Raw genomic sequence first — 12814 nt, 5'->3', positions numbered from 1 at the left:
TTTTGTAAAATGCTGTCATACTTTTAACTATCCTAGAGAACTTTAGATGAAAGCTCTTGCATAAATGCAAATTACAGTTGATTATATTACAGCAAGGATGGAAGGAAACAACAAAGCTTAGGAGGCAGTAAAAGTGACTGCATAAAGGCAAACTGGTGATCTGTGTGTTTTTTTGAGGCCAGTTTATTTCCATAGATGGTGGAGCTTGAGTTATGGTTCATAGTGGAGATTAATTTTATAGCTTTCACTGTGGAGTTATTTCAACTAAAGATCAGCATGAAATTTCCTCACTAGATTTTTTTTTCCCAGAGTTAAAAGAGAGTGCCTTGTTTATTTTGTCTGCTCAGCTTTTGTTCACCTCTTCCTCAGAAGAGTCACAGGTCTTCGTCTCCTCCTGCCAGCTGAATCCTGCTTTCTCTCTGGTCCCTTTTTTGACCTCTCCATTCACACGGATTTCTACTTGCTCAACCCCCATGTAGCATTTTCATGTACAGACTTAACCATGTTCTGCCCTGTTATTGGCAGGCACTGTTTGAAATAGTGAGGTCTTGTTTCAATAAATGATATATTTCATGCTCCTGGAAGGACAGTGTCATGACTCCCCAGTGCTTTATGCATTTTAGCTGTATTTACTTAGAGTCATACAACTGTACGGCTAAATAAAACCTCAGGGAGATGACTTGTTCCAACTGCATAATCTTGTAGACCAGGAAAACGAAGTCCTAAAGAGGTAAAGGAATTTCTCCTCGTGTTGGGGTAAAGCCAGGACTAGAGTTAGGTGTTCTGATTTTCAGTTTAGTATAATTTCCAGTCTTCCTTCCTTTTATCCTTCATTCAACAAGTATTTATTGAGCATCAGTGGCAGGCACTCTGCTAGTCCCTGATACTGCAATGCTGAGCCTGTCTTGGAACTTAATACTGTCATCAGGGAGAAAGATACTAACAAATATCACACAAATAGATGCACAACGGCTGCCGAGATAAGTGCTGTTAAGGATTATGTAGATCTGAGAGAGTAGGTGATAAGTGGAAATTTCCTTGAGAGACTGACTTGGTAAGATTCTACATTGTGTTTATATGTGCCTTTTTTTCTTCTCTTTTCTTAAAAAAAACAAACAAACAAACAAACAAAAAAAAAACAGCTGCACTTGTGGTACATGGACGTTTCCAGGCTAGGGATTGAATCAGAGCCACAGCTTCAGGCCTGCACCACAGCCACAGGAACACCGGGTCCTTAACCCACTGAGAGAGGCTAAGGATTGAACCCTCATCCTTACAAACATTAGGTTCTTAACCCGCTGAGCCCCAAAAGGAACTCCTGTTTATACGTGCAGCTAAATGCAGCTAAATTAGATAAATATTTGTTGTCTCCTCACTTTGTGCTGGGTCCCAAAATAAATGAAGGGTCAGTAAGCTACAGCCCCTTCCCTCAGTATATAATTTAGAAGAGGTAACTGTTAACATATATCAAAATGTAGATGTTCTGTGGTTCAAAAAATACAAAGATCACATTTTGGGTGAGAGGAAGAATGTCAGGAACATCTTCCTGTAAGACACAGTCCTTGAACAAAAGGTAAAGAATGTGCACAAAAGAATAGAGAAAGCCTTCCAGATGTAAGAGAAAGAAAGAGATAGAGCGAGAAGAGGGAATCAGAGGAGTTTTCCAACCGTAGAACAGAATCTCATTCTATCAGAGCAAACTTTTCAGTTAGACAACCTTCTCAACAGTTATATATTTTAATGCCCTTTCAGTCACCTGAAATTAAGGATTAGACATGCAAATATTCAGATAATCCTGTGCTCGTCACCGTCTATGTAGACTCTTCCCCCTCAATGTTACTCCTGCCCCTCCGTGGGAACTATGTGTAATTTTTTCATTTCTGTATATTACCTAGCATCTTATTGGGGTCCAACCCACATTTATTCGTAACGGTGAAAAGCGTCTGCTATGTTGAGACTGATTTCTCTGGGATAAGTTACCTTCTCTAGAAAGAGAAACAGAACTCCTTCCAAATGACATGGCTGGCAAAATGTAGTGAGTGTCACATTCAGTTTTCAAATGCTACCTACACCAACCTGTGTCATCATGTGGCTTTTACCCAATTCAGAGAGAGGTCCCAACCATGTCTCCCTTTGGCTTCTGTAATAGTTTGTGTACATACTGTTGTAGGAAAGTCCTACAAAATTACTTACTTATTAGCTTGTGTTAAGTGGCCAGCTTCTGTGTTCCAGGTTTTGTGTCGGACAGGGTGTTAGTGATCAATCTTATTAGGGAAACAAATGGAGAAGCGAAAGAACATCTCCTTTATACTTTACCTATCTTTTATGGGGTTGCCAAGATTTAAAGTTAGGGCTATTTCATGGAAAAAAAATCTAGACTTGGCTTCCTTTGATAATCAGAAAGTCTGGCAACACTGGGCCTATATCCTAACAGAAACAATTCGTTGGAGCAAAATAGCAACTATCCTTTATAATCGGGGTGTGTCTCTCTCAGTGTCTTGCAGTCCCATCACTCCCTGTTGCCTATCCAGTCTATTTTACGCATTTCCGTGGCTTCCGGGCCTTTAAAATGCCCCCTGCTTTGAGGTGACTTTTGCCTTTATGAGCTGTTTCTCTTTAGTTTCCAATAGCAGTTTTCTGGCCAGTCTGGCAATTAATTATGACCACAGCAACTAGAATCTATGTGGTGCTTGATAGTTTGCAGTGGTTATTAAACTCTTACATGCATTGGAATCTTGCAGGGGGCCTCTTAAAACAGATTGCTGAACCTCATTTCCAGAGTTTCTGATTCAGAAAGTTTGAGGCAGGATCGGAAGATTTGGCACTTTTATCACATTCTCAGGTGATGCTGCCGGTGTGGGGGCCACGTTTTGAGAACCACTCACCTACTATATTGTAGCACAATAATAAGCCACACAAAGCTTATCTGGTGGGGGCAGGATTTTCCCCACTAGAGGTAGCATTTGGAAAGGTTAAGCAACTACCCAGGGTCATAAGAAGAAATAGATTAAAACGTCTCTTTAGAGTACATCTAGCAGGAGACCATCTTGTTCCTTCTCGTTTCTGCCCCAGCTGCCCTGAAAGATCCACAGAATCCTCTAGAGAACCCTGTAATACAGAGGTAGCCATGGGGACTCTAATCGAGGATTATACCAAGAGTGATCCTTGTCATACTTCAGGACACAGAGTTAGTACTTGTTCATATTCAGTGAGCAAGGGCAGGACAGTAGAGGTTGAAACTTGACATTAGGCCTACCCACAAAGGTATGAGATGTGCCTGCTGGGCAGGGTGGAGGAGACCCCCACAGTCACTGTATGTGCTCGGAGGGGTTCCACATACAGTGGACAGCAGGGGTCAGCAGGCAAAAGATAGAGCCAATGGGACCAGTAGAGTCCTTAGTACTGACACAGAGCAGCAAATGCTGCAGAGCTAAGCACAGTATTGGGATTCGCTGGGGAACCAGTGATGTTGTTTGTAAAAGGGGAGCCTTCTGGGGAACTGTATTTGTGATGGGCCCACCTGGAGTGAGACTCGGGAATGGGACCTCAAGCCCACAGGATGGCTGTGGGATAAGACAGATTGCCTGGGTAGGGACTAGGTGTAAAAAACAACTCTAGGGATCCACTTTCCAAGATTAGGGTCCAGGCAGAGCTAGGGCTTCTCAGTTACTAGATCTGACTGTCAATGTCAGAGCAGAACTAGTAAGAAAAGGTGGTTTCTTCAGTCTCAACATGTTGGGCGTCTTGAAACCTTATTTAAGTCAAAATTAGGCTAATGACATGGGGCCCTTACCTCTTATGGAATGAGAAGGAAGATAAAGACTGGGAATAGGACAGGCCTATCCTGGATTAGGTTTATTAAAATTCTATCTGCTTAAAACTCTATGAAAGGAATAATTAGGTCATCATGTAATCATGATAGTCATTCACTAACCTAGTTCACAAGTTTGTATTATGGTACAAAATCAAGACTATTTTAAAAATTATCAGCCATCTGCCTCCAGTTTCCAGGGTAATTAGTTATTATATTTGTCTATTTGCATATTTATGTGCATGTATAATCTATATTTATTATACACTCATGAAACTTATTTTGATTAGGATTGGGAGGCAGTGGTATATTCTGGTTAATTTAGGAATTGACCATGCAACATTTTGATTTCAGTCTTGTTGAAAATTTCTTAAATATTTTTACTTCTTTCCTACTAAATGTGTAATGAAAATAACGGTCCCTTTTCCTTGTTAAAAAATTGAATAGGGTCAATCTAATAATATAGATAAAGCCAGTATAAAATAAATAGTGGAAATTTGGGTATGTGAGAGTGGAGGGTTAACTGCTGTTCAAATTAAATCATTACTAATAATTGTCCTTCTTGAGCTCCTGTTGTGGCTCAGAAGGTTAACCCAGCTAGTATCTATGAGGATGAGTGTTCGATCCCTGGCCTGGCTCAGCAGGTTAAGGATCTGGCATTGCCACAAACTGTGGTGTAGGTCGTATATGCTGCTCAAATCTGGTGTGGCTGTGACTGTGACATAGGCTGGCAGCTGCAGCTCTGATTTGACCCCTATCCCAGGAACTTCCATGTGCCACAGGTGCAACCCTAAAAAAAAGGAAAACAAACAAAAAACTATCCTTCTAGTGGTTTTATACCCTATCCTAGAAGTAAACTGTAGAAACTGAGTCTGATTGAGTTTCATCTAAGATATACCTTTCATAGGCTAGGTATATTATGTATTTGGTTACATAAACTATAAACATAGAGGGGATAAGTATCCCTGTCTTTTTTCCCCTTTAATCCTATTAATTGTTTTAGGATCATGATAATCACCTGAAAACAGTCATTCTGTGTAGCATGACATCCTCATTGCTCAAGTCAGAGCTGAACACTCTGCTTCTCTAGTCAGTTTTAGGAAGCCCCAGGGTTTGGGACTGGGTTTTATCTAAGGGAAAAAAAAGAAGCATTACTTCCTTATAAACCAGTTTGAAAACCAGTGTATGAGGAAAGACCTGAGTGTGCACAATGTCATGTGCAAACCAAAGGTAATTTTCAGTGGTGGAAAGGAGATTAAAACTGCTTGTTTTTGTTTTTTGCTTTTTAACAGGCTCATGCACAATTAGTTCGAGAAGTTGATGTGGAGAAGGTATCTGCTTTTGAGAATCCATATGTAGATGCAATAAAGAGTTTATGGAACGATCCTGGAATCCAGGAATGCTATGACAGACGACGAGAATATCAGTTATCTGACTCTACCAAATAGTGAGTATTCAGCCAGGAGGCCCTTTCCATCTTGCTCTTCCACGTGCAGGTGCTCTACAGTGAGAACTTCTGCAATTTGTGTATCATATCTGATTCTAACTGCCCAGTTAGGTGTAGGTATTAAACTTATGCCAGCTCATAAATTGAGACAATATTGTAAGGGACTGGCATCATGAGTCAGGGAGAGTATTTCTTTTCTCTTTTCTGTTTGAAAAACAAACTGAAGACTAGGGATCTGCATTCACTAACTGGTCTCTTCCCCCAAAATGCAAACTAATGATTTTTAAACACATACTTCGTTGTGATTTGAAATCTTGTAATGGCAATTTTTAATGCAAATTTCTAATCTTATTAATATGCTAGAAAACACCGACACACAATAAGAACCTCAAACAAATAGGCTTGATTATGGCTTCTCAAACATCAGACTTCCTGGTTTCGAGTTTCCAGACACAGAACTTTGACTGCTTTCTGGAGCCACTGTTATGTTGATGGATAGGTTTGCCTTTGCATGAAAATTGCGTGTGAGTCCAATTTTGCATGCATTCCAGAATTATTTTGTGGCTGTCAATCAAAATCATATGTCCTGGGAGCGATTTCCCTCCTAGAAAGATTTGTTAGATCTCTAGATTAAATCTTGCCTAACAGAAAGAAAGTAAAGATTTGGCCCCATCATTGGCTAAATGTAATCAATGCGGTCAGCAATGTAGATAATCAGGCGCCTGAAAAATGAATTTTGTTGGTAGCATTTAGCCAGATTTCTGTCTACATTAATTATGTTAGCCCAGCATTTCCCCCTTGTGTTGGTTCTGGGCAGACAGAAAAAAGGGTAGAAACTATTCAGCAGCCTCAGGCCAGTTCCTATGTTGAATGACTCGCTGGATGAGAGCAGGACTGTGGGAAAAGTAAGGAGCCCCATAGGCGATTGGCATCGCTCAGCAGTGCGGAGAAAATCCAAGAGCTTATCGGCTCTGTTTTTGCAATAAAGTGGATCATGCCCTCACCCTAGTTGTAGGCATTTGTATATGATTGAGATCAGCCACCATAATGTTGCCTGGTCAAAACAGTTCTTGTTTTCTAAGGTAGGTCTGAATCACATAATTCTGAACTGTGACACGGAACATTCATGAGCACTGTGTCTTTCGAGTTGAAGCTCATGCCAGCCCCCTGTGTGTCTCTGAAATGCATGCTTGCTCATTCCCTCCCTCCTTTGTCCTTCCTCCACACTTCACGGCTCCTTCCACACTGCCTGTCCTCAGTCTTCCCTTCTGTGTCTTCACCCCTCTTCCCATCCTCCCCCGCCCTTCCTTCCCTCCCTCCTGAGTTCCTACCATACAAGCTTCTGGGAATACAGACATGAAAAAGATGCCTTCAGCTCTTATTTGTTCCAAATTCTGCCCCCTCAACCTTTGACCAGCTGTTCTTTTACTTCCTGCCCCCTCTGTCCTTCTGTTTCCTTTGCCATTTGAGATTTCATCCTTCTCTCCACATTGCTGCTGTTTTACCCCTCCTTCCTGTTCCTGCTCATTATGTCTCCTCTCTGTTGGGGTACCCCTCCACCCTCATCTCTGGTCCTCCTTTAACTCCCCTTCACTTATCACTCTGCTGCTCTGATGCCTCTCCTGGCCCTTGCTAATAAGTAAGTCTTCCACTATAAGGTGATAAATCCTCCAGCTGTCATCACCTCCAACCCCTGTCTTCTAACATCATCATAAATCCTGTCACTCCCCCTCCTCACCTCTTGCATTCTTTACCCATCACCAGTGTCTGTTCTCCCTACAGAGAGGTCTTGCTGTGGGGGCATCAGAGCGCCAGGGTCCAATAATGATGTGCTTAGCGGAGTTAGGGCCCCCCATTCGGATTTGCCTCCTGCTCCTGAGATTGGTTCTCTGAGAGGTTCCTTTGTGTTCCTAAGGACATCTGGGTCAGCTCCTATGGTTGTATTCTTGAGACAAAGCTCCACCACATGTCCGGTGACACTCCTTCAGTTTAGATTTGTGGATTCCTTGAAAGTACCCCAGGGTTGTATTAGGGCAAAGAGCTATCCATGACAGTTTTAAGGGCCCTTACTTGCACTGTGATTCCGGGAGAGCCACCATCCTGCAGTTCTGTCACACAGGCTGCATCTACTATAAAACACGCCTGCTCTGTGGTCACATCCCTTATGTTAGAGCTAGAGATGTGGGGGCATCGGGGACAGGCTGATCTAAACCCCTTTAAGTGATGATTCTCCAAACAGTTCTTCTTCCCCTGATAAGGATGGAGAGAACTTGATTTGCTGAAAAGAATACATGGAATATATATATATATATATATATATATAGATATAGATATGCACATACACCTGTTTCTTTTTTAACCGTATCTTTATGCAGAAGTAATAAAGTAAATTTTGACATGTCCTTATACCCACTTTTCACTATGCATCTGTTTAAAAATATAGGACATTTTCTTACATAATAAATAAGACCATATTACACCTACAATTAATCATCAGTCCTTTTTTTCTTCCTCTATAGTCAGTTCCTATTCCCACATTCTTCAAAATGTCTTTTAGAGCCAGTTGATTTTTAGGACTACACGTTGCATTTGGTTTTTATGTCCCTTAAGCTTCTTGTTAATCCAGTAGAGTACTGTTTTGCATTTCACTGGCATGTTGAAAAGATTGGCCTGGGTTGGGCCTGATTGCTGTCTCAGAGCGTAATTTAACCTTCTCCTCTGTCTCTTGGATTTTCTGTAAACTTTTCTTGGAGTCCAGACAAACGTTGTGAGTAGAATGCATCTTGAGTGATATTGTACACTGGCTTACCCATGTTGGTAAAGTTAAGGTTCACTTCATTTTAGGGCACTGACAGCCTCCATTAAAAAGTTATGTATTTTTCCTTCTGCCACCAAGAGCAATCTGTGTGGTGTTGCTTTGCCATTGTATAATCTCCAGGTCCCCATCAGCTCTTCACCTGATTCTTTTCATTCCAACGGATAAGTCTTACCTGGTTCAGTAATTCCATTAGGATTTGTAGAAGAATGATTTTCTACTTTTATCAGTTGGTCTGCATTGGCATTCTTCTGTGAAGTAAGTAGGTGTTCTCCTCCATTGGTGCTATTTGATTATCCTCAAATGTATTTTTTACTAAAAGGTACATGTTTCAGTGTTTTTGTTACATTAATTTGTTACATAGACTAAATAAATAGATGGAGACTAGTTACCATCCAATTTATCATCCAAACCAGAACATTTGGAGAAGGAAGAGGTTGTTCTTAATAATTACCGTGAAATAGCAGGCATGAACTGGGAATCTCCTGGTCAAGCAGGGCCATTCGCTTACCTTCGCTAAATGAATTCCAAGGAGGTATTTTTTTGTTCCCTCCCTTTTTTTCTTTTTTGGCCACCCCGCGGCATATGGAGTTCCTAGGCCAGGGATCAGATGTGAGACCGAGCCATAGTTATAACCTAAGCCACAGCTGTGGCAACACCGATCCTTAGCCCGCTGTGCCAGGCTGGGGATCAAACCTGCAAACCAGTAGCTCCAAGATGCTGCAGATCTGATTGCGCCACTTTGGATCTCCAGGGAGATGTTTTTTGTTTTGTTTTGTTTTGTTTTTTGGTCTTTTTGTCTTTTTAGAGCCACACCCATGGCATATGGAGGTTCCCAGGCTAGGGGTCCAATTGGAGCTGTAGCTGCCAGCCTACAACACAGCCGCAGTGATGTGGGATTTGAGCCTTGTCTGCGACCTACACCACAGTTGACAGCAACGCCAGATCCTTAACCCACTGAGCAAGGCCAGGGATCGAACCCACATCCTCATAGATACTAGTCAGGTTCATTAACAACTGAGCCATGACGGAAACTCCTGTTTTGTTTTTTTAACCCTTCCTTTTCTCTAGAGGACTCTTGTTTACTTTCAGGGAGCAGAAGCAGTCTGTTCCTGCTGGTCGTATAAGAAGCTGTGTGTGGAAACCTGTGTTAGCTGGCCCTGTGTTTCTGATCTCTTCTCAGGATGTTCCTGCACTCTTTATATGATGAATCAGTTCCCAAGTAGCCTGGTTGGCCTGCCTTTAATCTCATTGTGTCAAGAGGCCAAGTAATAAATTTGCTTTTTTCTTTCCCATCTTAGTCCCAGGCAGTTTCCTTTTCCTTAGCTGGGCAGACACTGCCAGCACAAAGATAAGACTGGTGGATTGGGGGTTCATCCAATTGCTGCTCTGTTCCACGTGTTCCCTCAGTGTGGTCCGGGAAATTCCCTGAGAACTTCAGAGGTGGTACTGATGAGGATGTAGGTCCCTTCTCTTGAGTGTCACTGATTCCCAATACTGAATTCATGTTCACAGGGTAACTTGAAATAAATCCTCTCTCTGTATTCCAGATAGCTGTTACCCCTTTTCCTATCTGAGTTTTGTGTACATTCCCCTAGTTTAATATTTTATCTTTCTTCCTTTACTTCATGTGGAGTTTCTCTGTTGTTCTTTCTGTCTTTATACTTAAAATTTTAAAACTTTGTTGATACCCTGTACCAAATTTCTTACACAGTATTGTCACCTTCCAGAAATCTTTCTGAATTGAAGACCAATTTCTTTGAGTATTGATTATCTCTCTTATAGTTCTTCCGTTTAGATTTAGGGAGCATGTAGATATCTAGTCTCTAGCAGAGTGAGAAGCAGTGCCTGCCACATACACCTGCTTAAAGTTTGCAGCATAAGAGCACTTCTCTCCAGGACCCTGCTGGTTGTGAGAGTCAGCGCAGGCCACTTGCCAGGAATACTGAGGACAGAGGCCAAACATGCCTCCCTTCTTCTTTTCTATCTGGTGAGCTCATATTTATCCTTCACGATCCAATTCAGGAGTCACACCCTCTCAAAGTCTTATCCAACACTAAAGATAGTGAGTCAGTATGTCATGACATCTTAACACTTGTGCATATTTCTTTTGTATCTGTGACCATGGTTACTGAAGTAAAGTGTCTCTCCTCTGCCCTCAGTACCTAACATTGACTTCTTGTGTTTGACCTTCACAAATGATTCTTCCATGAAATAATAAATGGGTACTTTTTACTGTTTCAGTGACCATGATGTAGGCACTCTCTCTCTTTGGCCATTATAGGTGAACTATGAAGTTTCAGAGCTAAAGATATTTAAGTCTTTATTTTTCCCTGCTATTTTTGAATGTCTGGGATCTGGAGAACTCTATTATCAAAGTAGCTACTGTTTGCTGAAACTTATTATATACTAGATTCTGTGCTTAGTTGTTTACATGCAAAGTTGTACATTTTTCTTATTATTCACAGTAAACAAAAGAGCAAATAGGGTCTCAGAGGGATTAACTTGTTCGAAGTCACACAATTAGTAAGTGATAGAATTAGGAACTGAAATCAAATTTGTAGCCTCCAGAGCCCAATTTTTAACCACTGTGAAATACAACGTCACAGAGGATGGTGGATTAGATAGAGAGAGATAATTGATACTTGTTAGATTTGTAGATAATAGACTAGTTAGGTAAATATCGACAATTAGATAAATCACTTACCAAGAAAGATACAAATTGTTTATTAATCTTTACCATGTTGCAGATAGGTAGCTCCATATGTATAAGGTCAAGAGGAGAAATTATTTAGAATTTACTGGAAAAAACAAACTCAGCAGGGTTTTGATTACCATCGAGAAAATTTAGCCCTGTTTAACAATTTATCAGTTGATCGTAGGAACATGGAAGATGTTTGAGACATGTTTGTTTATTTCAGTCTGTAGTCTTAACCCCGTTCCCCATACTCCATCTAATAACTTTTTACTGGAGTCAAACTAGAGCCAATAAGAATACTAAAATGATTTGAGCTTTCCTTTTTCACTTTTATTAGCCAACTTGCCGATCGTAATAAACAATCAGATGGCTCAAAGTACAGGCAGCACTAGAGAAACCAGGAGATAGGAAATTCCAGACAATGGATAAACAGTGTAGGATAAGTTTGCAGTTGGCTTTAATTTGGTGTATTTGTCCAGTTCTATTTAATGAAAGACTAAAAAAAGTACTGTAAGATGCTGGAGAGTTTTGTAGATTCTGTTATTAACTTTTTTGTTATTGGTTTAAAAAAAACCCTGAGGGCTCTGAATATCTTTAGATAAAGAGCACAATAAACAGATGGCTGTAAGGTTCTTTTTTTTTTTTTTTTTTTTTTGCTGGTGTTCACCACCTGCTTTAATGTACCCAGACATCAGGTCAAATTAGTTCACTGCCTACAGTACCAAAAGCTCCCTGACATTAGCCAGAGAATACAAGTCTCGGTCACGCTGGCATGTAGCAAGAAAAGCCCTCACACTGCAGGCTTTCAGCAAAAAAACACTTTTTGTATCCGTGTTCACCTTCAGGGACCATCTGATCCCTAATCTTGCCTTACTGAAGTTCCCTCCAAGGATTTCAGTAGGTCAGACACCTTCTGGAAATTTCCACATGTTCCACAATAAATCCAAAGTACATGAATAAATGGCTTCAGAGCATAAGTCACATTTGGAAATAAATTCCAATTTCATGCTCAAATTTTTTTTTTCTTTTTTGGCCGCCCTTAGGCACATGGAGTTCCTGGGCCAGGGATCAGATCTGAGCCACACTTTCGATCTATACCGCAGCTGTGGCAACACTGGATCCTTTAACCCACTCTGCAGGGCCAGGGATCAAATGTGTCCTGGTACTACAGAGGGGCTGTAAACCAAACCCTTTGCACCAAAGTGGGACCTCCCATGCTTACATTTTTAATTTAATTTTAAAAGGCACAAGGAATTAGAATGCTGAATTTAAAATGCAAAACACATTTCCGAGTTAGGTTATTATATCCACCTGATTTCAGGCTGAATCCTTCTTGAAGACATTCCTGACTCATGAGCCAAATACTTGAACTGAAGGGTGTGTTGGCTGTGAGAGTCACAGCCATTCTACCTTTACTCTTTATCTGATGATAAAAAAGAAGTGTAAGTGTACTACAGGCTTTTAGAGGCAAGCAAGACATTGTAAGATGAGACCATTGGGTCAAGGTCCAGCCTTCGAAGGAATTCCCTGTGCCATTCCTCACCTGTGGGGTTTGGACCACATCAGACTTGCCTCAGATGCTGGTATGTGATCTGGAATCTCTAAACTCTAAAATCCCTTGATTCTGTAACAGTAGACTGCCTTTACCTGAGAAACGATTGTCCTTTGCAGTCAAGTGAAAACCTGGTACCTAGAGTTCACGTTGTGGCTCACTGGGTGAAAAACCTGACAGAGTGTCCTTGAGGATTTAGGTTCGATCCCTGGCCTCGCTCAGTGGGTTAAGGATCGGGCATTGCTGTGAGCTGCAGAATAAGGTTGCAGATGCTGCTTGGATCTAGTGTTGCTGTGGCCAGCAGCTGCCACTCCAATTTAGCCCCTAGCCTGGGACCTTCCATATGCTGTAGGTATGGCCCTCAAAAAAAAAAGAGGAAGAGAGAGAGAAAGGAAGGTAAAATAAAGGTAAATGAGGTAGAGGTTTTCAGTTGAACTCTTTAGGAATAATTAGGTTTTAGGTATGTCTATCTAAAATAGTTTCTCCAAGAG

General features: G+C 41.1%; 1 protein-coding gene across 1 annotated transcript in view; it reads left to right on the top strand.

Annotated features, from left to right (window-relative positions):
• Window positions 1-12814, top strand: part of GNAQ (G protein subunit alpha q) — a 299520-nt gene that overhangs the window by 207633 nt on the left and 79073 nt on the right. The window contains exon 3 of the mRNA NM_001038623.1: window positions 5104-5258. Within this exon, the coding sequence (NP_001033712.1) occupies window positions 5104-5258 (155 nt within the window). The remainder of the gene's footprint in view (window positions 1-5103; window positions 5259-12814) is intronic.

Source organism: Sus scrofa, chromosome 1 (assembly GCF_000003025.6).
Source record: "Sus scrofa isolate TJ Tabasco breed Duroc chromosome 1, Sscrofa11.1, whole genome shotgun sequence".
Classification (NCBI taxonomy): domain Eukaryota; kingdom Metazoa; phylum Chordata; class Mammalia; order Artiodactyla; family Suidae; genus Sus; species Sus scrofa.
This window is presented reverse-complemented; position numbering and strand designations above follow the sequence as displayed.